Raw genomic sequence first — 24,722 nt, 5'->3', positions numbered from 1 at the left:
GCTACGTTGTAGTTAAATATCAATAGCCAGGTCTTTAGTCACTTTCAAATTTTTTTAAATGGATAAACCATGCTAATTGATCAAAGTATCAAATAAAAAGTAAAAACCATGCAATCCAAAATTTTAAAAAAAAAAAAAAAAAAAAAGCCCTATATCCCAACCATAGATCAAATCTCTTCCCACCCACACAATGTCCCAATTTAGATTCCATGTGGGCTCTAATTCACTTTGTCATCACTTTCAACGCCACATCCACCTGTATCACTTCTCAAACTTTCTAGACTTGTGTCACTCCATTCAAATTTCTCTCTTCACAATGTTTTCTCTCCACAGATCACTAACAACATTCTTCAAGTACTACAATGGCCGCCCTCTTCATTGGTTCACATTCATCACCAAGAATTGACACACCATTATCTCATGTTTTATGCACACTCAATAGCAAGAGCTACAAGACCAAGAACAAAAAGTTCCCATGCAAAGCAGTTTCATGTTCAAGAAAAAATCATCAAGAAGGTGATGGCCAGTATGTTTTATCATTTGGTAAACACCCATTTGGCCAAAAGAGTGAAAGGACTTTGCATTTCTTAGTCTCCAAGTCAAGGAAATATGTTACATGTTCAGTTGATGAGGAGCAAGAGAGCCGTGATCCCACTTCAATATCTTCGGTTGCTGTAGTGGATGAAAAACCAGGTGATGGAAATGAAGGTGAAAAAGAAAGTACTCAAGTGGAAGCTAGCAAAAAAGAAGATGAAGAACTTGAGAAGCAGCAAGAAAAGGACTGGAAAACAGATGAGGATTTCAAGAAATTTATGGGGAATCCTTCCATAGAGGCGGCGATAAAGCTGGAAAAGAAAAGGGCTGACACGAAGCTCAAGGAGCTTGATAGAGAGAGTACTGATAATCCAATTATGAGGTTGTTTAATAGATTGGTTAGAGATAGTTTGACTAGAGAGAAAGAGAGGTTAGAGAAAGCTGAGGAGTCCTTTAAGGCTCTTGATCTTAACAAGGTAACTTACTATCTTCAAAATTATCACTTAAGTAGGTGTTTATGATGCAATTTGTCAATAGTTAAGTAAATACTTGTATCTTTGTTCTTTATGCGGTGACTACACAAGGGTTTATGACTTCATAAAGATTAATTGGAACCTAGGTACACTTGATGGTGACTAATTCATTGAGTGCATAACAAAATATAAATGTTTGTGTCCAAAAGTTTGTTCAGTAATGTATATAGTAAATATCATGCATATTTGCATCAAAAGCGTCAAGAATGTTTATTTGATTTGATTTTGGCATGCAGTTGAGGGGCTGTTTCGGGTTTGATACATTCTTTGCCACGGATGTTCGAAGATTTGGAGATGGAGGTATCTTTATTGGGAATTTGAGGAAACCAATTGAAGAGGTCATTCCCAAAGTGGAGAAAAAGCTATCTGAAGCTGCGGGAAGGGATGTGGTTGTGTGGTTCATGGAGGAGAAGACAAATGACATCACAAAGCAGGTACTTGATGATGACCTGATAATTATGTTTGAATAAATCCTAAGTCCTCTTGTCAGATTTTAGAAGGCATTCTAATTGACTTCTTTAAAATTTTCTGGTCATTTTGTTATTCAACTGATTAGATCAGCTATACCAAATTTCTATAGCCATAATTTGGCTTATATGGAGGAGTAATCCTTCACATAATGCTGAAATAGACTGCCGTTTCCTAATTCCTTGTTGCATATCCCATTCAATTAAAAGTTTTGGGCTTAAAATCCTCGAGATTGTATTCATGCCATATTCTGTCTAATTTTAAAATGGTGCATCTGTTTAAGTAATACCGCCTAGAATTCCTCGCTGATTGCCATGTGCTTCTTTACAATTGCATTTTATTTTTCTAGAGTAGTATGTTACAGAAGTTTTTCGAGACTTTATTATTTACGATGTCTTGTTCTTGAAGGCTTGTGCTGTGCAACCAAAAGCCGAAATCGATCTGCAGTTTGAGTTAACTAAGCTGAGCACCCCTTGGGGTTATGTTAGTGCGATTGTCCTATGTGTTGCAACATTTGGAACGATAGCAATAATGAGTGGCTTATTCCTTAAACCTGATGCTACATTTGACGACTACCTAGCTAATGTTGTGCCTCTCTTTGGAGGCTTGATTACGATTTTGGGAGTTTCTGAGGTATGCTTTCTCTTGCTTGTGTGCACAACTTTGAATTCATCCTCTGATCCACACTTGCCAGGATATGTTCAAGAAAGTGTTTGCTTTCATTCTTGAACAAAATGATCTTAAGAGCAAAATCTCATTGCAGTTACCATATTGATGAATACTAAAAAACTGTAGTTTAGCAATTAGGCATACGTAGGTCAATTTTGAACTACACATAACTGCAAGGATCTGGTAAATTTTGTCTATTTTAACAGATGCATTCTGCTAAACCAGCCTCCTTCAAGTAAATTGCACTGAGAGCTGTATTGTTTGTGTACTGCAGATTTCCACAAGGTTAACAGCAGCTCGTTATGGTGTTAAGTTAAGTCCGTCTTTTCTCGTCCCATCTAATTGGACTGGGTGCTTAGGAGTGATGAACAATTATGAGTCGCTGCTTCCAAATAAGAAGGCTCTGTTTGATATTCCTGTGGCACGCACAGCTAGTGCATATTTGACATCACTAGCACTTGCTGTTGCTGCTTTTGTTGCTGATGGTAGCTTTAATGGTGGTGATAATGCTCTGTAGGTTTTCTACTGTTTTCTTCTTAACATTTTTTTATTCTGAAAAATAATGAAAGAGGAACTTACAAATTGATTACTAAATGTTGGACATAGATAATGACCCTAAATGTTTTTACCTGGTTATGCCAGCTTATTCTTGCTCTTTCTTTGAAGGTTTATAAGACCACAGTTCTTCTACAACAATCCCTTACTTTCGTTTATCCAGTATGTTATTGGACCTTATACGGATGACCTTGGAAATGTATTGCCTTATGCTGTGGAAGGAGTCGGAGTTCCTTGTGATCCGCTTGCTTTTGCTGGTCTTTTAGGTGAGTTTCTTGGCCTCTTACTGTGATTGCGTACGATAACATTTGCGTCGCTTTGAGATCAGACTTGCCAATGTTCTAGTGATATATGTATCAGCTGTTTCGCAATCATCTGTTGAGATGGCCTTAACTGCTTCTTTCTTTTGCAGGAATGGTGGTCACTTCATTAAACTTGTTACCATGTGGGAGACTGGAAGGCGGGCGCATTGCTCAAGCAATGTTTGGGAGAAACACTGCTAACTTGTTATCTTTTGCTACATCACTTTTGCTTGGCATTGGTGGCCTCAGTGGAAGTGTCCTGTGCTTGGCCTGGGGTCTATTCGCTACCTTCTTTCGCGGTGGAGAAGAAATACCAGCAAAGGATGAGATTACCCCATTGGGAGACAACAGGTATGCTTGGGGAATCGTCCTGGGCCTCATTTGTTTCCTCACTCTTTTCCCTAATGGAGGAGGGACATTCAACAGCTCATTCTTTGGCGACCCATTCTTCAGAGGCTAATTGTAGATAGGCTACTGATGTATATCACTGTTTATATTTTGTTTTTCCACTGTAGTTCATGCATCACTACACTTTCAACATTTCCAACTAATCTAAGGAAGTCTCTTTTTCTTTGCCGAAAATAGTTGTTAATGGAGTTGGAAGGGATATTCGAAACATTTATAAAGGGCTTTGTTTATTATTTCAATTTTTGAAAGCAGCTTCCAATTACTTGACATGAAACCATTGTGAAAAACAGGGACCAGACTGAGAATAAGTTACAAACTACATCCCTCCTTGCGATCTTACAACAATTTAGGGATCCGGATGTTATTCACTTTCATATAAATCAAAAAGTAAGGCGGTGCTGAGCATGCTTCTTTATATATATACCGAGCAATCAAGCATTCCTCAGTCAGTGTAACCCGAAACTCGTTCTCAAAAATTTTTACAGTTATTCCCTTTCAGTTTTCTTCTTTCATAAATTCAATTCCCAACAAAAAAAAAAAAAAGGAAAAGAAAAAACAAAACAGTTCTTCAATTTTAACTGTCAGCATCAGCAGCACCATGAAACTGAGACTGAGATCTCTTGAAAACAAGGAGACCCTAAGGCTCGAAGTCCCCTCTTCATGCACTCTTCACGAGCTCGGAGAAACCCTCTCTCAATTAATTTCATCGTCTCCTTCTTCTCTTCGCTTCTCTCTCAACAGGAAGGACGAACTGCACGCGTCGTCTCCGCCGGAATCCCTTCACTCCCTAGGTGTCACCGCTGGTGACCTTATCTTTTATTCTCGTGATCCCTATGCTTTTGTTTCTCAAACCCTAGAGAGTGAAACTCAAAGTGTGAACAAAGCGTGTACTTCTCGAGATAATGACGAAATCCCAGATGGGAAATTGGATAAACAAGAAATCCCAGTTCTAGAGTCAGTGGAAATTGGGGTCAATTTGCAGGAATCCAAATCGGAAGAAGCTGTTATTTCTCAAGATTGTGGGATCCCAGATGCAATGTTGGACAAACAACAGTACCCAGTTCAAGAATCTGAGAAAATCGAGGTAAGCAGTGTTGATTCAAAAGAACACATGTCAAAGAAAGAAACTTTAGAGTTCCTCAATACTGATACTATGGAAATTGACGAAGGGTCAGTAGTTATGCCTGAGCCATATTTCTTGAGGAGGGTGCTGGGAGAAAAATTAGGTGATCGCCTTGGTCCTCACGGGCTTGTAATTGTTGCGGTTCATGAGATTTTGTTGGAGTCTGGCTTTGTTGGGTTTGATTCGGAGTCGGGTATGAGAATTGACCAGTTTGATTTGCCTGATCATTTGCTGTTGAAAGGTGTTTCAATGTCTTATACTTTGCCAGAGATATTGAATGATAGTTCTAATGATGTGACTGAATCTGTTGCTTTGAAGTATCAAATTTTAGGACATTTTGTTAATATTTATGGGTCTTTGGCTAAGGGTGATTCAGGAATGCATAAGCTGTGTTTAAATGCATATAATTTTGGACCTATTCTTAGCTTAGTGTGGGCTAATTCTGATCAGAATTGTAGTTTGCTTGAGTATAAGAGTTTTGATTGTGGAAAAGAAGTGTTTGAATTTTGGAAGAATGTGAAGGATGGGCTTGCATTACCATTATTGATTGATCTTTGTGATAAGGCTGGCTTGTGTCTTCCAGCGTGTTGGACGCATCTCCCAACAGAGCTTAAGCTTAAGCTTTTGGAGTGTCTTCCTGGTGTTGATGTTGCAAAAATGGAATGTGTTTCTAGGGATATGCGATATTTGGCTTCGAATAATGAATTATGGAGGCAAAAATTTGTGGAGGAGTTCGGAGGTCCAGCGGATGCACAAGGAAAAACCAATTGGAAAGAAAGGTTTGTTTTTAATTGGGAGTACAACAGGAAAAGAAAGAGGGTAATCACACCAGCACCCTGGTTTCCTTATACCAGGCCTTATTTTCCAATTATAAGAGATCCTCCTGCTCCATTTGGTGGAAATTCTCTCATACAAGGTGGTGATTATGACCGGTACCCTAACATCCATTTTCCCCCTTTTCCTCTAGGACAGCGCCGTCAAGTGTTTCCTCCCTGCATTGGACGGCGGAATTTTGCTCCTAACTGTAACTTAGGAGGGACTTGAAGATCCACTGGGTTGGCACAGAGTGATGAAATCAAGATTTGTTGGAGGTATCTTAAGCAGATGTTAAATATCTATGTTAAATAACCTATGTATAAGCAGATGTTAAATATCTCTGTTAAATAATCTATGTATATATGAGTAGGGTGTCTTTTTTTTTTTTTTTAATGTCTTTTTGAGGCTTTTCTTTGACATATTAGTTACTTTGGTTTTGTTTGAATCTGGTGGAAATTTGATTATAGATGATGCATGGCAATTCTCTTATTAACAATATGCTACTTGGATTTTATATCTGAATGATTTGAAAGTCTCTGTGGGAACTTCTATGCTAAGCTATAGGGATAAATGGAATTTTGACAGTCAGCCTTTATCGTCGTTAGAATCAAGAGCCTCTCTTTTATCTGAAGAATAAGTTATTCTTAGTCTCTTACAGAGGCTGACCTAATGCATTCAATTCGGTACAAACATTTTATGTGAATAGCTTGTTTGAGTCTGGCATTATGTGCTATTAAAATTATTTTAGCCCACCTCTCCTAAAAGAAGAAAAATTCTTAACAATTGATAGTTCATTTTCATTGTGCAAGCTTACTGAGTATTGATTTTTTTTACCTTTGAAATTTCTTTTATAAGGAGCATGGCCATTAGCAAGGGCTGTCATGTAACTTAGGTTTAAGTCTCTTGGATTTTGGGTCAACACCTGTAATGGTCGATTAGTGTGCTTTAACAAAAATTCCGAAGTATACAAATTCCAGAATCAGAGAACCTATTTTCATGGGAATAGGATTTGGATGATTGACATAATCTTTAGAATCACCGTTATCTTTTAGTTCTATTTCCAAGAGATCTTTCCTCTTAGAATTTAGAAAGTTTAAACTGGATCTGACTGCAACTCTGCAAGACTGGAGCTGATATCTCTCCTAGGTTTCTTCAATCTTTTTGTCTTTCATTGTCCAGCATCTGTAGGATTTCGACAACTGGAATGTCTGAAGCTGTTGCTTCACAAGTAATCATCCCGCAACATTAGACCTTGAAAACTATGACCTATTAACTTTATTTTAATTCAACTATCGGATCTTTTGGGGCTTCAAGCCATACTTTTACTGGGGAGCATGAGTCGATCCCCTAGATTTTCAGGATAAGAGGGAAGAACTCTCCATTCGGATTGGGTGAAAAATATGGGAAGTAAAGAAAGTTCCCATTCTCCGTTTTTCTACTCCGAACAGGGAAACAGAATGCTTGTTAAATGTTTCCCAATATTTAACAAAATGCTCTTTAAATCTAAGAGAAAGTTTAACATAGGGCGAAAATAAGACTTTGCCCACAGTGATCTTGATTCTACTGAAACCCTAGAAGGCATGAAAACCTAGGATTCCTCTGTATCCTCAATTAATATATACCGAATTCTCGTTCTCATTCTATTCTTTCAAAACGACTTCAACGCCACAGCCAGAATGTACACGACCGACGACGCTACTGCTCTGGCATGCCTTATTTGTCTAACCGCGGAGCTTAAACTCAAGATTCTGCAGTTACTCGATGGCCATGATATTGTGAAGGCAGCAAGTTTTTGTTCAGGGCTGCGGAATTTGTCCGCAGATGATAGTTGTTGAAACGAATGCGTGTAGAGGAGCTTAAGTGTCAAAGAAATAATCTCGGGATGCAGTTTTTGTATTTTGATTCTGGCATCTTCTTCTGATTTCATTATATGACAATCTGAATATTGGTTTAATACTAAATTATTGAGTGGCTCCGGAGTCGAGGAAGAAAATTCTTAATTAGGTTGGGTGAGATTGTAATTTGAGTATTTCCAAGTATGCTATTGGACAAAGACAAATCTTTTGACTCTTCTACTTTAAAACAGGGGAAGCAAAATGGTCTTCTTCTTTTCTAAGATTCAATCGCGTACATGCATGTGAGAGCTCCTTTTCCCTGTCTTTTTTTCCCCCACAAAACGGGTTGACCACGCAAATGAAATATGTGTTTTTCGTGGGCTTCACAAATAATTATAGTCTTCCAGTTTATATTAAAAAAAGGTAAAAACCCCAAAAGCCATGAAACCTCCGGATTCCTTTACAGTATAACTCGATTATTTAATCGGTTTCACAAAAACTTCATAGTCACGATGAAGGAAAATAATTTCCCGGAAGAACAAAACTTAACTTCTTCTGACACAGATTCTGAAGTTTCAGAATCATCGGAAGATGAATCAACAGCTGCAACAATGACAGAGGCAGACGATATTGCACCAATTACGCAACCGGAGTTGCCCCTCGTGTCTTTCCTCAAAAGGGTTTTCGAAGAAGCGGGTAGTTTGGCCGACGATGACGATTCCGGGATCCTGAGGGTTGCAGTTCATGCCGTCATGTTGCAGTCAGGTTTTGTTTGCTTTGTTCCTGAATCAAAGAAAAAGATCGACGGCTCTCAACTACCAAATCCCACACAAGTAAATTACACTCTCCCTGAAGCCTTTGATTTCAGCAATTTTACTAAAATAGAAACAGTGGTTTTAAAGTTTGAGGATTCTGGAGATTTGTTTCATATTGAAGGTTCTTTGTCCGAAAAAGAACCTGTAGTTCATCAGCTAAGCTTGAATCCAACCAGATTCGTTCCTCCTCTAGATTTAGCTTTCGTTAATTCTGACATGATTGACTCCAGGATTAGAATGTGCGGTTCTTCGTCCAATCAATATCCTGAAAATGAAGTTTTTGAGTTGCATAGACTTGTGAGTGATGCCCTGGTTTATCCTCTCTTAATCGACCTTCGGCTGAAGCTTGGTTTGATTCCTCCTCCGTGCTTCATGCGCCTCCCTGCTGAACTCAAACGCAAGATTTTAGACCTTCTCATAGGGGTCGATATTGCGAGAGCTGCAAGCGTTTGCTCAGAGCTGCGGAATTTGGCAAAAGATGATGAGTTGTGGAGACGGAAGTGTAAAGAAGAGTTCGGATTTCGAGGAAGTTTTAGAAGGGAAAGTTGGAAAATTATGTATATGATTTGGCATATGAGAAGAAGAAACCGGCCTGCTGGCCGTCGATCACCAGTGTTCTGAATCATCAGCTGGCTGATGAGCAAGTGTTAGTAATTTTCCGATGAGATTTTGTTTGTTTCATTAGGAATTCTAATAATTAAAATTAATTCTCCGTAGAGAGGGCTCATGATTTGCATAATCCGTATGTACAGTTTTAAGATTCTTTGTGGGAAAAGCTTTCGTGGCATCTACACCGCCTGAGGATTATATAAAGTCTTGATATTCATTTAAAGCTTGCGTCTATAGTTTCAATCAGCACTAAATAACATTTATTTTACTGTTAACTTTTTTTTCAAGGTGTAGTAAGTAACTATCTTTAAAGCCAATGAGAACCTACTGGTAACTCATGCGCCTAAGGTGAGTCTCAATCATTCCCTTTTAATAGGAATTTATTTGACTCTCGATTGTTATATAGTTGTAAATATCAGTCGAGTTTTGATTATAATATATCAATAACTATCTTTAAAAACACATGTTTAGTCTGTCCAAAAATTCATAATAATTTTACAAGATAAAACGGTTACTGCATTTAATTAATTAGTATATATCTACGATGAAAATTTCTCTTAACTATGGCAGGAGAGACAACTAAAGCAATAAAGCAACTAAGTAAAATTCTATTAAGAGGATTTTAGATTTAACAAATACCGGGGCTTGAATTTCACTAGGGCTTTCCTTTTAATTTTCTTCTTTTATTTTTTAAGCTCCAGAAAGTGCTTTTGGGATTTGAAAAACCGCTATTGACTCTCCAAACTGCATTCCCAAACGGACCTTTAGAATGCCTGTTTCGGCTGCAAAAGAACAGAGCTCTGATATTTTTCAAGTTCTTCAATTTCCTGCTCATGAACCCTAATTCTTTTGTAGCATTTCAATGCATCTTTTTGTTTTCCGGCTCCATAATACTTCGCGGCGTTTCTATTCTCTCTTGCCACCTTCTTCTGAAGCTTTTTCTTGTATCCCTCCATCACTTGATATGAGACCTTCAACTTCAATAAAATTCTTGTCACAAGATTCGCTCTCTGCTGCTTGGTTTTATTCCCAAAAATCTTTTCAAGAAACATGACCAATTCCAGTTTCTGTTTGTTTCCGAAAGAAGGATTTCTTCAAGATGAATATGAATTATTAATGATTATGTAAATATATGAGAGCAATTTCTATTAGGCATATGAAGCTCATGGGTGAGTTTGAGTTTGAGTGAATTTGTTTTGTAGATCATATTAGGGTAATAGGATTGTGTTTTTTTTTCTTTTAATTCTAAGGTGAAAGATTTTAGTGTTCTCAGTAGCTGTGGAAGTTTATTATTATGTTAGACCTAAATTATGTTAAACTTTGAGATATTTAGTTGATTGTACGTTCCTGTGGGCTTCAGTTGTATTAAACTTTGATATGTTTGGTTGATTGTACATTTCAGTGGGCTTTAATTACGTTGGACTTTAATAATAGTATTTTCTAGGATAAAAAAACTTACAGACTAGCTAGCTAACACATGGCATTATCTAAGTTATGAGCTTACCGATCTTGGCTTATTGGGATTTTTTGTAAAGTTTATGATCTCTTAAATACAATTTAATTAGATAAGCTTACAAAGTTGGAACTAGGGATCCAATCAGAAAGTAGAATAAAATCCAATAGTTAAAAGAAAAAGATAATTTCAATATTATCCATCCGCAAATTCTAGCTACTGCTAATAATAATAATAACCATAAACATATTCATAGTATAAGCCACAATCAAAAGAATCTATAGGAGGAAAAATTATATTTTGCAAAAGCACTTCTCCAAGAGCATTGATCTACTACTTCTGGTCCCTAAAAAACACCAAACTTCTTCGTAAATTTATCCTTCCGCAAGCGTGAATCAAGAAAGTCTGAATCAAGTCAATCAAGTGATATAACAATAATCAAAAGAAAGGGGAAAAAAAAGTTAAATAATTCCACAATTTAAATATAAATGGCTATTTTATGCAAACATATTAATGAGTCTGCAAACAAAATAGCAATAAAGTAAAATTCAATTGGAAGAATAGTTTTGGAATTTCTTCCAAGATCTTCAATTTCCTGCTCCTGAACTCTAATCTTTTTCCAGCATCTAAATGAATCATTTTGTTTCCCAGCTCCAAAATATTTCGTCGCTTTTCTATTTTCTACAGCCACCTTCCTCTGAAGCTTGCTCTCGTGTCTCTTCATCGCTTGATATGTTACCTTCAACTTGAATAAAATTCTCGTACAGGACTCACTTCAGGCTTTCTTTTCGCAAGAATCTTTCCGAGAAACAGGAGTACTTTCATAAAAAAGAACTAACATATCACTCCAATTCTAGTAAAAATAACATTGACATATAAGAAAGGCATGTTACATATTCCAAAAGGATCAATCGAAAGTCTAAGCTTCATCTAATACATATTTTTGTACAAGGGGGATTACAATCTCCGATCTGCACGAGAATAGTTAGACAATTTACCCGAGCAGATATTCCTGCTTCTTTCGATTTATCAAATTCACCCAATGCTTTGCCAAAGCACTCCTCTAGGAGCCTTGAGCTACTTCTGCTCCCCGAAAAGCACCAAACTTTAGAAATTTACCCTTCCACAATCTGGAATCGTGATCCCAAGAAAGTTTCCATAATTCTGAGCAAACGGAAGACACCTTAGCAAGATGAGTGCAATCAATTAAGTCCAAAATCTTTAACTGAATTTCTCCAGGAATGCTCATAAATCTTGGAACTGCACCAATCCTTCAGCATAGATCAATTGACAACGGATAAACAAGAGAATCAATTCCGTTTTTGCGAAACTAGGAAACTTCAATTAATTAGTTGATAAATAACACCACCTTTTGAGTTGAAGATCCAATTATAATGCAAAAATTCCCTAAACATTGTATCCATAAAGTTACTGTCTCACCAAAATTGTGTTCGAAAACCTTAGGGAGAGTATACCTATAGCGTTGCCTTGGTATATGCGGCTTCTAATTTCATATTTAGCTCTTATATGGGATTGAGGAACTTTTAAGTTACAGTTGTAGAAAAAAAACTATAACTATGAAATGAACGAAAATTAATAATACGTAATAAATATAAATTTTAAATAATAATTTTAACAAAACTATTAAAAATATAATGGATTTTCTATCATACAAGTGAAAAATCATATCAACATAACTTCTAAATCACAACAGCTAATGTTTAATAAATACTTTAATACTCTAACTTAAAAGCTACAGCTACACAACTTCAATCCCAAAAGAAACCCTTACAAGGTCTGAGATTCTAACTTCTAGAGAGCAGTTTCATTTAACGTATAACATTGGACAGGCTTTGTGGTTTAGTGGATGCAGCATCTTCTTGGTCATTGGTGTCAACATCAATACTTGACTCTGAAGTTTCCGATTCATCATATGATTCATAGTCTGCGGCTTCTGATTCACATGATTCATAGTCTGTGTTTAGGACTAATGATATAAAATACTATTACATACATTATAAAATTTTTACTTGAATTATTCAACACAATTAATTTTGTCAGTGAATATGTTACAACAATTATATCACTTTGTTATTTTGTGATTATCTTGTGGTATATATAAAAAAATACTCCCAAGATGACTGTTGTATTAATCTTATAAGGTTTAACTATTTATTTATGTTGTTGTATTATTTAGAGATTGTTTAATTAAATTACTTGCTATGATCTTTATGTCGCAGGTTATTATATTTATAAAATGCTGAAAAATAAATATTATGCTTCAGTTATAAGATTTGATCTTTATGAAGAATAATGATACTTTATCATTTATACAAAAAAAAATATTAAATTTCTAAAATTCAAGACTTCTATATGTAGTATTTTTCTAAGTAATAATAAACATTACTTTCTAAAAATATAATTTAATTAATCATAAAAAATTAATACAGTACAATGCATCACTAAACATAATATAATTAAAAATTAATATAATATAGTATAATATCAAATATTATACAATATTATTATAATATAGTATTAATATAATATAATATATTTATTTTAAAATAATACAATACAACATAATACAATTTAATGTCACCCTAAATGATTAAAAATTGTAAGAGATATCTATGTCCTGAGTGAATAGATGATTTCTTTAATGTTTACGACAAAATCTTTATGAAAAAATCGAAATAACCAATGTGAAACGTGGCACTCAACAAGACTGTTGCACCAAAATGCCATTGATTTTGCGGTCAAAGTATCCGCTCCTCACCCAGCAGACAACTACCATACTTGCCCTTGTTGAGTTCGCCGTCACAGCACAAAGCTTGCAGACTCCAAAACTACAACCTGCGATCCATGTCTTGGTCCCAGAAAAAATCATTACCCAAATCCGACAGTCACCGCGATGTCATTCGCAGTCACCCTATCACCTCTCTTCCTCTCTCCTTCAAAACCAAAACTTCACTTTCATAATTTTCCCAAATTCCACCCATTTCAAAAAATTTATCCTCTTCGAGCTTCTAGAAGATCATCCAATATCTCTCAGGTTCGTTTTCGTTCCCACTCTTTTCTCCGTTTCTAAATCGGCGCCGTTTTTGCATTTCCGATTTTGAGCTTAATTCATTTATTAATTAACAATTGCCTCTAGGTAAATGATAATTTTGTGGAAGATCCACGGAACTGGAACCATGCAATTGCTCGAGAGTTTGATGATTATGATGACGATGAAGATGATGAAGCGGAGGAAGAAGATAGGAGCTTGGACCTGTTAGTTAAATTTGTTGAAAACGTGTTTAAGAAGGTTTCTAGGAAAGCTAGAAAAGCTGTACGCTCCGTTTTGCCTCAATCAATCTCCAAGAATCTGGTAAATGAATATTTGACTTTTTATTTAATTGGTTTTAATTATTTCATTTGTTTTAAGGTATTAAATATTAATAGTGCTTGTGGAATTCAGGTGGGATTTTCTGTTAATGGCGTTCTAATTCTGGCGTTTTTGTGGGTGCTGAAGGCATTTCTTGAGGTAAATTTATTATTGTTCTATTAAAGTTACTTCTTATTAATGCCTAATGATTGAGATTTGTTGAAATCATTGTTTTAATTATTAGAGAAGTTACTGAAACATGTTGGTGCTTGATTTTTACTCTCCCTGCGTCGTTTATAGAGATACTGGGGATGTACGGTGTAAAGATAGTGTTGGGAACATGTAGGTCTTATTTGCTTGCAAAGACTTGGCAGTAATCTTGTGAAATTCTTCTGTAGAATTAGAAGAATGTGGCTGTCCTTGACAGAATGGTGTTTGGTTATTGACTTATTGGACTAGACGTAAATGAAACTGGGAGTTGTCTTCTTCAGAGAATTAAGAGATAGAATCCACATTCGTCAGAGTCTTCCATTTCCACCTCTAGATCCCAAGCAAGCACAATCTTTGATTAATAAGAATCAGATGGTACCTACATTGTTGTTGTACATTGGTCTATGAATTTAAACTTCTAGGATGGACAGGTACCTCGATAGCTTATTGTATGTTTTCTAAACTCATGTGGGGAACGGAATCGGAATAGGGACGCCTTGGTCGTCTTTGTCTGTACCAATACAGTTTGACCTAAGTAGTTGAAACTTTGAGTTTTTAATCATGTCTTGATAATTAAGTTTCCTGAAACCTGGTTTTGTAGAATTATCCTTGGCTTTTTAAAGTTGATAGAATTTGTTTTGTTACTGGACTTGGCTCTTTCACCATACTTTCCAGTCTTTGGATGAGCCCCAGTTCAGAAAGCAAAAGGCAACTATTAAGATGGAGCTGTGGATGCATTTTCTCTGTTGTGTTCATTAGTGTTGCCACACATGATATGCACTTAATGGATGGCCGGGGAACAGTAAGAGAACTTGAATTCTTTGTCCACTGCATTTTCATCTATAATTGGAAAGCTTTAATCGAGTACTTATTGGGGCTTTGCTGTGCATACTATGACATTTAGCCCAGCCTCAAGTTTTTGTATGCAAATGCAACCGTGTTCAGAATTGGCTTACAAATTTACTGTATAGAGCACTAATCATTTGTCAGCTTTTTAAGCATGCATCTCTTGAGCTTATAGTATGGATGGTTGCTACTTGTTTTGGCATCTGAAAGGCTATCAAAAACATGTTTGTGTTTATGAAATGTTCTACTTTTTGAGATGCAAAGTTAACTCAGAAGCTAATTGCATCATTACAATTTTTTCTCTCATTTTCTGATCATAATTTTTTAACATTAAATCCAGGTGGTTTGCACCCTTGGAACTGTAGTCTTTGTCAGTATCTTACTTATACGTGGTGTTTGGACTGGAGTAACTTATTTACAAGAGAGCCGCACTCATAGGGTGGATGACTTGGATGCTGAGAATCCCGCATGGAGAGGTGCACAGCCTGCTGCTTGATATTTTCATTTTTAGTAGAGAGTAGTGCCAAAACGGGAATAAGAGCAACCTCGGCGAGATGAATGCCCAAAAAGGAAGACATGAAGAAAGTTCCCATTTTTATACAGTAACTGTAGTGACCAGTGACAATAATGTATGAGTTCGAGGATGACTTCCTGCTTGAAGATCCAGAGCATACTCTTTCATGTGATACCCGGAAGAGCACTGGAAATAGAGAATGGAAGTGGTTAGTTCTGCACAAGAGGACGGCAGTCCCTTCTATAAATTAACACGTCAGATTAAGAAAAAGTGTAATTTCCCCCAAAACACTTGGATATTCCTGTATGTTCATTTAGCTAGGTTTTCATGTCAACCAGATATTAGTGAACGTTGCACATTTCATTTCCTAAGCTGGGAAGAGCATGATTAGCCTCATTTCTCAATCTTACATTTTACTTCTCTGCATCATACAAAATAAGGTAACTGCTCGTTATAGGATTCGTCACTGTTTCAATGCTACATGATCAGTTCAAGACCATTACAAAATTATATGCGAATTATATATATGATTTAAAATGGCTGCATATGGATGGAGGAGCAAATTTAGCTGGGAACGAAGGCATACACATCGCTGGTGAAATAAGAAGAGATAATGTAGTGGTGATATTCTGCTTTTGCTTCAGCAAAATCGAGATCAGAAAGTAGAGATTATCAGTGTCCTTTGTGATGCTGACATGCATATTACGCAGGAAGTTAATTTGATTTCGGAGTATTGACCGTGCGCATAACTATTGACCGTCAATAATCTGAACGTAGTAATGCTATGGCGTAGCATTTGTTATCAAATAGAAAAATAAAATTGCTCATACTTTCATACGTAATCAGCAGTAATTATTATCATGTAATTTGCTAAATTCTTGGGTGGAATGGGCACATACCTATATGTACGCATATTACCCTTATTAACCAATTATGATAGCGATAATAACAGACACGTGACATTATCGAATGATTTATAAGAAAGTTCTCTATTATAAATGTACTACACACTTTGTTTGATAAGGATAATAATAGTTGGTAATATGTATTAGGGAAAAGGACATTCAACCTCCCAACGTTTAGGAAAAGTGACAAAAAACCCCTCAACGTTTCAAAAAGGACTTATAACTCCTTTTCTGTTAACAAACACCATTTGTTTTAACAGTAAATTTATTTTTAATTTTTAATTACTATTATACCCTTATAATAAATAAATTAATATATTAATTTGAGATATATCACAATTAATAATTTTTTAAAAGCTTAAAATTGAGATACAATTATTTTTTTATTTCTCACTATAAGTGTCGCCGTCAAGTCAATCTAGTGTAATGGATTTGATTCCTAAAAAAAAAAGGGTTTAATCAAATTTCATTTTATTAGTAATAATCACATATGAAAGGTTTGATCATTAGAAAGGTATAATTTATAGCAAATCATTTGGGCAAAAATGTAATTGTATCTCAATTTTTAGTTTTAAAAAATTATTAATTGTGATATATCTCAAATTAATATATTAATTAATTTATTATAAGGGTATAATAGTAATTAAAAATTAAAAATAAATTTACTATTAAAACAAATGGTGTTTGTTAACAGAAATGGGGTTATAAGTCCTTTTTAAAACGTTGAGGGGTTTTTTGTCCCTTTTCCTATACGTTGGGGGGTTGAATGTCCTTTTCCCTATGTATTATCCGAAATCTCGTAACTATGTTGACTTGTTTTACCATGTATATTTGGTGCATTATATTATAAGGTATTAATATACTGTTTACATTAAAGTAATGCTAGTGCTATGTTTGGAAGAACATGAGAATAGGTTAAAGGGGCTCTGCTGATGCTGCATTAACTTATTTTTGCTCTATGATGACAATAATAAACAAATATAACTTTTTAATTTAATATAATATTATATAATATTTTTATTTTTTACATTATAATTTATTATAACTAATAACAAATATTTAAATATGAATAAATTTGAATAATATTAATTTAAAATTAATAATAATATAAATATTAATATAATTCAAATATATTAATATAATATATAATTTAAATTAAATATAAAAAAATTAATACATTACAGTGTAGCACAAAATAATGTACAATATTATTATAATACAGTGTTAATACAATACAATATAATACAATACACTAATATTAAAATAATACTGTTGATACAGGATTTAGGTATGCTTGTGCGTGACCAAAATCTCTCTTCAACAATTGAATTTATATTTGATTGGGGATGACTCCGTGCTGCTCCCTCTAGACGAGCAAAGCTACGAGACTTGTTTCCTCTCCTTAGTAAACTCCTACACTCACAAAAACCAGTCAGAGCACGTCAAGGGTTTTCCTAGCGTAAACCCTCCAATACTAAAGTCAGCAATCTGGGTTTACTTTCGAAAAACTTTGCCACTAATCATGTGGCTCTATAATGATTTCTAAAGCACTGTAATCTCTCTGGATTTTCCTAAGGTTTCAACAAGAATGCCCTATGGAGTCTAGATTTTCTTTAAGTTAATTTTTTAGTGTCTTAGTGTCCAACCCTTTAACCTTCTTTGATTGCCCCTTTTATAGCCTTCCTAAGAATTTGGCCCCCATGGCACACGTTTGCCACTTCACCCTACTCTCCAACAGTGGATGCTTAAACGTTGTAGTTGTGGCTGAGTGGACTTCGTGCCTGTATTCTCGGAGAGTAGCACACGTTATGTCAACTGTCGTAGACTGGGTCTACTGACCATGGCCCCAGTAGAAAATGTCCTCGGTGCCTAATAGAGAACCTGCTCATACCATGGCCCCATCAAAGGATCTCCTCGCCGACAAGCAGAGGACTCATGCTCCTGGACGACACATTACTCCTCGTCTACAAGAAGGATAAATCCTTGTTTGAGTATAGCTGATCACATCGTAATATACCTCCAAATAAATACAATACAACATAATATAATATAGGATGTGTTTGGGAGTGAGGTACTGTAGCTTTTAAGCTGCAGCTACTGTGGAGTAAAAGTTATAGCTGTGGAATAGAAGTTAGGAAAAAATATTTGTTAAGTTGTCAAAACTCAACTACAAGTGTTACCAAACACCTTGATAGCTGGGTTTTGACAACTCATTTACATCACCACACTCCCAAACGGGCGAATAGTGTGCAAAACGCACGGTAAGTGAATCAACAAGTAAAAGAATGCAAACAACGTAAAAAAATACCCACAAAATTTGATTTTGTCCTCCGCTAGGGTTATCCTAACCCGTAAATGGGTATCAACACTCCGCTTCCCAAACAGCTCGACCGTTCACCACTCTGCATCACTACTGGCCCAGCCGAGCGGCAAAATTTAAAATTCAAAAAATATAAAAACATGGAAAAACCAAACCATGGTTACCTAATCCAATCAAACACCCCCACGTCATCAGTCATTGCCGTCCCTCAACCAATTCCCAAGTTAAGGCACACCAAATATCTCAGTCTCCCGCTATATATATGTATATATCCTCATCCACACCATCCCCAATCCATCCAATTTCACAAGAAGGCGTCTTAATAAACGCCTTCGTTTAGATTCAATTACTTCTTCTTTTGGCTGTGTACGTCGTCGTTTTTCTTCTCTTAATCTGCGAAAATGAGAGAGTGCATTTCAATCCATATCGGTCAGGCCGGTATCCAGGTCGGAAATGCCTGCTGGGAACTCTACTGCCTCGAGCACGGCATTCAGGTCCGTATAAGTTCTTTTACTTTAGATCTGTAATCTCTTAGCTTCATTTCGTTTGAATTTTTCAGATCTGTAATATTGATGTTAGATATTCTATCAGATCTAAGTTACTCGGCGTCGTTTTAACTTTAAATTGATAAATATGTGATGTTTAGCATCTCATTTCGTCAGATCTGTGAAGGAAGTGGTTTTTATTCGAATTTAGAGTCTAAACGATGAAATTTTAGCGTGGTAAACGCTAGTTCTGTGTTTGCTTTGCAATAAAATGTTGTAGATCTGAGTGTTGGTTTTGTATTTTGAACAGCCTGATGGCCAAATGCCAAGTGATAAGACAGTCGGAGGTGGCGACGATGCTTTCAACACCTTTTTCAGTGAAACAGGTGCAGGGAAGCACGTGCCTCGTGCTGTCTTTGTTGATCTTGAGCCCACTGTCATTGATGAAGTGAGGACCGGAACTTACCGCCAGCTCTTCCACCCTGAGCAGCTCATCAGTGGCAAGGAAGACGCTGCCAACAACTTCGCCCGTGGCCACTATACCAGTAATTACTTCTACTTTCCTATTTTATTCAATTCATTTTTTTAGGGTTTGTTCATCAAAAGAGCACAATGGTTTAGTTTAGAAGTTAGTTCATATGGTCGATGTTTCTAGTGCTCTAGAGTAATGATATTAGGAGAACGCATGAAATTTTGCTTGGAAGTTTTTTTGTCTTATGGTTTGGTTGTGTGTTGTTTCAGTTGGTAAGGAGATTGTTGATCTCTGCCTTGACCGCATCAGGAAGCTGGCTGATAACTGCACTGGTCTCCAGGGATTCCTTGTTTTCAATGCTGTTGGTGGAGGAACTGGCTCTGGTCTTGGGTCTCTTCTTCTGGAGAGGTTGTCTGTTGACTATGGAAAGAAGTCAAAGTTGGGCTTCACTGTCTACCCATCTCCTCAGGTCTCCACATCTGTTGTTGAGCCTTACAACAGTGTCCTCTCAACCCACTCCCTGTTGGAGCATACTGATGTGGCTGTTCTTCTCGACAATGAGGCCATTTATGACATCTGCAGGCGCTCCCTTGACATTGAACGTCCTACCTATACTAACCTCAATAGACTTGTTTCTCAGGTAACATCCCAAGCTATTGCATTGGTGTTGATTGTTAAATCATGAATTGAGTTTGGTTCTCTAATGGGTGCATTGAATTTCAGGTAATTTCTTCATTGACTGCCTCACTGAGGTTTGATGGTGCTTTGAATGTGGATGTGACTGAATTCCAAACCAACTTGGTCCCATACCCAAGAATCCACTTCATGCTTTCCTCCTATGCACCAGTCATCTCAGCTGAGAAGGCCTACCATGAACAACTCTCAGTTGCTGAGATCACCAACAGTGCCTTTGAGCCCTCATCTATGATGGCCAAATGTGATCCTCGTCATGGCAAGTACATGGCTTGCTGCCTTATGTACCGCGGTGATGTTGTGCCCAAGGATGTCAATGCAGCTGTTGCTACCATCAAGACCAAGCGTACAATCCAATTCGTCGACTGGTGCCCGACTGGGTTCAAGTGTGGTATCAACTACCAGCCACCAACTGTTGTTCCTGGTGGTGACCTTGCCAAGGTGCAGAGGGCTGTTTGCATGATCTCCAACTCCACCAGTGTGGCAGAGGTGTTCTCTCGCATTGACCACAAGTTTGATCTTATGTATGCAAAGCGTGCTTTCGTCCACTGGTATGTTGGCGAGGGTATGGAAGAAGGAGAGTTCTCTGAGGCTCGTGAGGATCTTGCTGCCCTTGAGAAGGATTATGAGGAGGTGGGTGCAGAGTCTGCCGAGGGTGAGGAAGATTATGGTGAGGAGGACTAAGGGATTTAAGTGTGAAATTATCTGTGCGTTTTAATATGATGTCTTGTGCTTTAGTGATGCTTCGTGCCTTTATTTTGTGATGAAAACCTTATTCTTGATTCTCGCTCAATTTCAAAGCTTGTTGAAATTTGTTATGCTTATCAAGTTTCTGGGTTCTATATGTTCATGTAATCTTTGACTGTTTGATTTTGATTGGATTATCTTATTTCAATTTACAACATAGCTTCGGGGGTTTGTCTAATATTGGTCGGATATTTACGTCAAATAAAGATAATTGATTTTCAAGAAATATTTTCGGATATTTACATCAAATAAAGGTGATTGATTTTCAAGAGAGATCTTCAGTCCTTCACAGATAAAAATTTAGTAATAAATATAATCTCTAATGATTGTCTCACGGCATGAGCCTGAAGTTTTTATATATAATGACTAGAACCATTGCATAAAAAGTTTGCTTTGATCATTTTCTTTAGAAAAAGGGAAAATGAAGCAATAGAAGGTGATAAGACTAAGAAGCTGAACTAAAAGGTTTGTACGTCTGGAGATCCTTAACGAGGCCTTGAATGGAACCAGCAGCAGCAAGAAGCGTTACGATAAAGCAAGTCCAACTCAGAACCTGTAACCACATCCAGGTGACCGAAAACTTGCGAATCTTTGCCCGTGAAATGTACATCTCTACCGGAAAATAAACTGTCAATGGCCAGAATGCGATAGCTCCAAGCAGGCCTATAACACTGTTGAAAAATGGAAATAACATCGCTATCACAGCCGTTAAGATTACATATACTGTTCTCCAAATCACCCGGAACATATTCACATAGCAAACACCACAAGATGGAAAAGTAATGGGATGCCCTTTTGTCACGAATCCACTCTCTGGCCATTTGTGGCAGCACCAATTCTCCACAGTGGTGAATATTGGCTGGCAGAATACCTACAAAAATAACTTATAAGATTCAAACATTACACTAAACCTCCACTCAACTCATCTTAAGCTATTATTACTTCAAGGCACCTGGTAAGCTCCCACAAGATGAACAACAATGCACATATTGGCGAAGTCAACAAGCCAAAAGGGCTCGTAAAATCCAAACCCAGTTAAAAAGTTGCCTGGAGCTTTGTCCCCGAATGCTGCATATCCCAAAGTTCCACACAGCATGTAGAATATTGTGGTGATCGACACTCCCACAAAGCTAGCTCTCTTCATCACTTTGTTCTCCGGGGGACTTGATCTTAGTGTATCCTGAAAGCAAGCCATATAATTTGATCACTGAATTCTTTCTTGTCAAGAGGATTCATCGTGTAATATCTTGTGAGCATATGGAATTGCCTGAATCTCAACAAGGACAATGGAGTAAGCATATGCAAAAGCAATGTTTCCAATGGCCTGTAAACTGCTCCATATCTTCTCCGTGCTTGTCACATCCACTCCAATGGCTACCCCAGTCAAGCTTGTAGTGACATGATTTCCCCTTTCTATATGGTAAAAGATTATTACAATAAACTGTAACGATGGTAATCTGTATTCTAAGATCAATATGTTAAGAAAAATACTCATAGTAATTGCAATATTTCGCGTTGTTACTGACCGGTTATTTTTGCTATGGCAAGGCCAAGGCCGATTGAAGAGTAAGCAAAAGACATTACAGCAGCTAGAATGGAAAGGCCTGAAAGCTCATGAAAATTTGGTATTTGGCTTAATATAATCTCTGCAATCGCAAAGATGATCATGTACATATTGTTTGATGTGTGACACCCTGCATCGTGGCCTTCCTTATGAAAGCAATTTGATCTCTTGATGGCCCTGCTTATTAAATACAAAATTATTAGTGACCCTGGCGAAGTGAAAAACAAAAGATTAAAATGTTATCGATGACAAAATTATGATTAATAGTACAAAAGATAATCATAGTTAAGATTTTGTTCCCTCTGATATTTTAACCTTAAATGCCACGACTCTAAGCGGCCTTAAACAATAAAATTTGGTCAAATTTAGATAGTCATGTTAATATAGCAACAAAAATTGCACTCCTGATCGTGAGCCTGAAAACAATATATTATACGCTTAAAATATGACATTATTTATGTTTAATTAGAAGATATCCTACATCAGCACAACTAAATTTTTATCTTCTTTTCTAGCTTGAGCTTGCACAGTTTTATAGATATAGAGTTTGAATCTCACTCACACAAAGACTATAAAAAAAAAGTTAAAAAAAAAAAAATTTTAGATAGCTTACACCATGCTTAGAGAAGCAGTGATTGTGTATCCAATAGTTGTTCCAACAAGATTGGCATATTGCGCTAATCCACAAAGTTTACACTTCATTTCTCCTATGAAAAGAGACACACAATTAGAAACTGAAGTCTTCAGGGACACCACCCCCCCCAACCACCCCCCCCCCCCCCCCCCCCCCCCCGGCCCCCACACACCCAACCAAAAAATTAAATTAAATACTGGTACCTAAATTGGATTTTACAACCTCCATGTAAGTATAATTTCTTCTTCCAGTAGTGGAGCATCTGTAGCAGTCAGCAAGAAGGCTTGAAGTGAACCCAGTGATGAAGCTGAAGATCATCAGCGCCATGGGCCCCGCAATCCAGCCCAATTGAGATATGGCCCATGCAAGAGACAGTACTCCTGATCCAATTACTGCTGTTATGATATGCGCACTAGCAGTCATCAAAGTTCCTTCAAAAAACCATTCAAAAAATGAAACCATAGTAAGATAAATAAGAACACTGTTTTCAAAAATAAATAAAATAACAAGTCAGCTCCTTATTTTACCATGCACACAACAGCCCTATCAAATTTACAGGATTTATATTGTGGCACTCTCAAGTTTGCTATATCTTCATTCTAACCCCCATTGTACCAAAATCCTTTATCTACGAGACTACGACCACCACCGCACGTACAAATTCGTTTATAATTAACGCATGTTCGTTATTTATAGATTTTATGTTATCACCTTCTCAAGTTTGTTATTTGTTCATTTTGACCCCCATTAAACCAAAATTCTGGATCCACCACTGCATATGCAAATCCACATTTTTTGAAAGAGTGGCAAGAAGAAGAAACTGAGAGAATTATGTGTCTAAAGAAGAGAAAAATGAGTACCAGTTCGTTTCGGACGACCGTCGTCATCAAACTTGGAGTCGGAAATGGCAGTTTCTAAAGCAAAGTTTCTCTTGTGCAGCTCTGAAGCCATGTTCAATTTGTGGTTTTTGTGTTCTTATTCTCTCAGGCAAATGAGAAAGATGACATGCAAAGATGGGCAACAGTTAAGATTGCTCATATATTGAAGATTGCTCATATATTGAAGCATGGCATTAATGATATATAGCCCACAGGGTTGTGCTGCGTTGGTAGTAAGCTGGTTTCTTATGCAACCTTATTTTACATTTGTACCTAATTTGCATGTAAATTTAAGGAACATTAACCATGAATTAATACAAAGACATAGAGTAATAAGGTCATTAAAAGATGAAAAGTTGGAATCAACCTCAAAAACACTTAGTTTGGTAAGTGTATCTCAGGATAGTGGAAAATTAGGTACTCAAACTGAGTTGTAAGATTGTTACTGGTACTTGCCAAATATTTTTGGCAAAAAGGGGTTTGGCTTTAATAAGGAAAAGGAACTATAGTCTTGTAATATTTACAACTTTCCCAGAACCAGGATAGAGTGATCTCATCATATCTTTCCAAAATAAATAAATAAATCATGTGCTCACAGACTCAATCTTTGCCATTTCTCTGCAAATGGTTGGCTTATTTGCTTCTTTCTATTAGAATCACCTACATCAGTTTTCAGTTTTGTGATGGCGTAGTCTGAGTGTAGGTCCATAATGAACAAATCTATACAGATATGATCTGAGGTCTCAAATCCCGTTCACATGGTGGTAGACCACCAGAAGCTCGTGGGATGTTTGCAGATGACATGTATGTATATACTAATTAGCAAAGAGGAGAACAATAGCAACCAATATAGCTTAATTAAAATAAACAAGAGAAAGGTAGTAACGCCCCAGCAACACGGCTTCCATAATTTTGCATCCATTCATTATAACCGTGACAACGAAAAAGAAAAAGCAGAGTGAAA

General features: G+C 36.7%; 6 protein-coding genes across 6 annotated transcripts; 5 read left to right on the top strand and 1 right to left on the bottom strand.

Moving 5' to 3' along the window:
• Positions 1-237: 237 nt before the first annotated feature.
• On the top strand, positions 238-3,708 carry LOC102621999 (probable zinc metallopeptidase EGY3, chloroplastic). Its single transcript, XM_006486820.4, has 6 exons — positions 238-1,010; positions 1,304-1,501; positions 1,944-2,168; positions 2,479-2,717; positions 2,871-3,025; positions 3,172-3,708. Exons 1-6 carry the CDS (start codon positions 363-365, stop codon positions 3,519-3,521), a joined length of 1,815 nt encoding a protein of 604 aa, XP_006486883.2. The 5' UTR covers positions 238-362; the 3' UTR covers positions 3,522-3,708.
• A 196-nt stretch (positions 3,709-3,904) lies between these two features.
• LOC102621712 (F-box protein SKIP22-like) lies at positions 3,905-5,904 on the top strand. The gene has a single exon (XM_006486819.4). The coding sequence runs from the start codon at positions 4,068-4,070 to the stop codon at positions 5,634-5,636; it is 1,569 nt and encodes a 522-aa protein (XP_006486882.2). The 5' UTR covers positions 3,905-4,067; the 3' UTR covers positions 5,637-5,904.
• A 940-nt stretch (positions 5,905-6,844) lies between these two features.
• LOC102621422 (putative F-box protein At1g23770) lies at positions 6,845-8,890 on the top strand. The gene has a single exon (XM_006486818.4). It carries the CDS (start codon positions 7,609-7,611, stop codon positions 8,677-8,679), a length of 1,071 nt encoding a protein of 356 aa, XP_006486881.2. The 5' UTR covers positions 6,845-7,608; the 3' UTR covers positions 8,680-8,890.
• Positions 8,891-12,924: 4,034 nt separating this feature from the next.
• LOC102621139 (protein SHORT HYPOCOTYL IN WHITE LIGHT 1) lies at positions 12,925-15,456 on the top strand. The gene is made up of 4 exons (XM_006486817.4): positions 12,925-13,175; positions 13,278-13,493; positions 13,584-13,649; positions 14,887-15,456. Exons 1-4 carry the CDS (start codon positions 13,035-13,037, stop codon positions 15,040-15,042), a joined length of 579 nt encoding a protein of 192 aa, XP_006486880.2. The 5' UTR covers positions 12,925-13,034; the 3' UTR covers positions 15,043-15,456.
• A 3,110-nt stretch (positions 15,457-18,566) lies between these two features.
• LOC102620663 (tubulin alpha chain) lies at positions 18,567-20,841 on the top strand. The gene is made up of 4 exons (XM_006486815.4): positions 18,567-18,779; positions 19,081-19,315; positions 19,512-19,882; positions 19,966-20,841. Exons 1-4 carry the CDS (start codon positions 18,687-18,689, stop codon positions 20,617-20,619), a joined length of 1,353 nt encoding a protein of 450 aa, XP_006486878.1. The 5' UTR covers positions 18,567-18,686; the 3' UTR covers positions 20,620-20,841.
• A 154-nt stretch (positions 20,842-20,995) lies between these two features.
• Positions 20,996-23,994, bottom strand: LOC102623477 (amino acid permease 6-like). The gene is made up of 7 exons (XM_006486997.3): positions 23,741-23,994; positions 23,084-23,311; positions 22,860-22,953; positions 22,209-22,423; positions 21,950-22,095; positions 21,635-21,862; positions 20,996-21,553 (listed from the first exon to the last, which is right to left on the bottom strand). Exons 1-7 carry the CDS (start codon positions 23,829-23,831, stop codon positions 21,128-21,130), a joined length of 1,428 nt encoding a protein of 475 aa, XP_006487060.2. The 5' UTR covers positions 23,832-23,994; the 3' UTR covers positions 20,996-21,127.
• Between the last annotated feature and the right edge of the window lie 728 nt (positions 23,995-24,722).

Source organism: Citrus sinensis, chromosome 8 (assembly GCF_022201045.2).
Source record: "Citrus sinensis cultivar Valencia sweet orange chromosome 8, DVS_A1.0, whole genome shotgun sequence".
Taxonomy (NCBI): domain Eukaryota; kingdom Viridiplantae; phylum Streptophyta; class Magnoliopsida; order Sapindales; family Rutaceae; genus Citrus; species Citrus sinensis.
This window is presented reverse-complemented; position numbering and strand designations above follow the sequence as displayed.

Coding starts and splice junctions, on each gene's coding strand:
- LOC102621999 (XM_006486820.4), top strand. CDS start 363: ATGGCCGCCCTCTTCATTGGTTCACATTCATCACCAAGAATTGACACA. Junction 1,502..1,943: donor CAAATGACATCACAAAGCAG/GTACTTGATGAT, acceptor TTGTTCTTGAAG/GCTTGTGCTGTGCAACCAAA. Junction 2,169..2,478: donor CGATTTTGGGAGTTTCTGAG/GTATGCTTTCTC, acceptor TGTGTACTGCAG/ATTTCCACAAGGTTAACAGC.
- LOC102621712 (XM_006486819.4), top strand. CDS start 4,068: ATGAAACTGAGACTGAGATCTCTTGAAAACAAGGAGACCCTAAGGCTC.
- LOC102621422 (XM_006486818.4), top strand. CDS start 7,609: ATGTGTTTTTCGTGGGCTTCACAAATAATTATAGTCTTCCAGTTTATA.
- LOC102621139 (XM_006486817.4), top strand. CDS start 13,035: ATGTCATTCGCAGTCACCCTATCACCTCTCTTCCTCTCTCCTTCAAAA. Junction 13,176..13,277: donor GATCATCCAATATCTCTCAG/GTTCGTTTTCGT, acceptor AATTGCCTCTAG/GTAAATGATAATTTTGTGGA. Junction 13,494..13,583: donor AATCAATCTCCAAGAATCTG/GTAAATGAATAT, acceptor TGTGGAATTCAG/GTGGGATTTTCTGTTAATGG.
- LOC102620663 (XM_006486815.4), top strand. CDS start 18,687: ATGAGAGAGTGCATTTCAATCCATATCGGTCAGGCCGGTATCCAGGTC. Junction 18,780..19,080: donor GCCTCGAGCACGGCATTCAG/GTCCGTATAAGT, acceptor TATTTTGAACAG/CCTGATGGCCAAATGCCAAG. Junction 19,883..19,965: donor TCAATAGACTTGTTTCTCAG/GTAACATCCCAA, acceptor ATTGAATTTCAG/GTAATTTCTTCATTGACTGC.
- LOC102623477 (XM_006486997.3), bottom strand. CDS start 23,831: ATGGCTTCAGAGCTGCACAAGAGAAACTTTGCTTTAGAAACTGCCATT. Junction 23,312..23,740: donor CGGTCGTCCGAAACGAACTG/GTACTCATTTTT, acceptor GGTTTTTTGAAG/GAACTTTGATGACTGCTAGT. Junction 21,863..21,949: donor TTGTCCTTGTTGAGATTCAG/GCAATTCCATAT, acceptor GCTTGCTTTCAG/GATACACTAAGATCAAGTCC.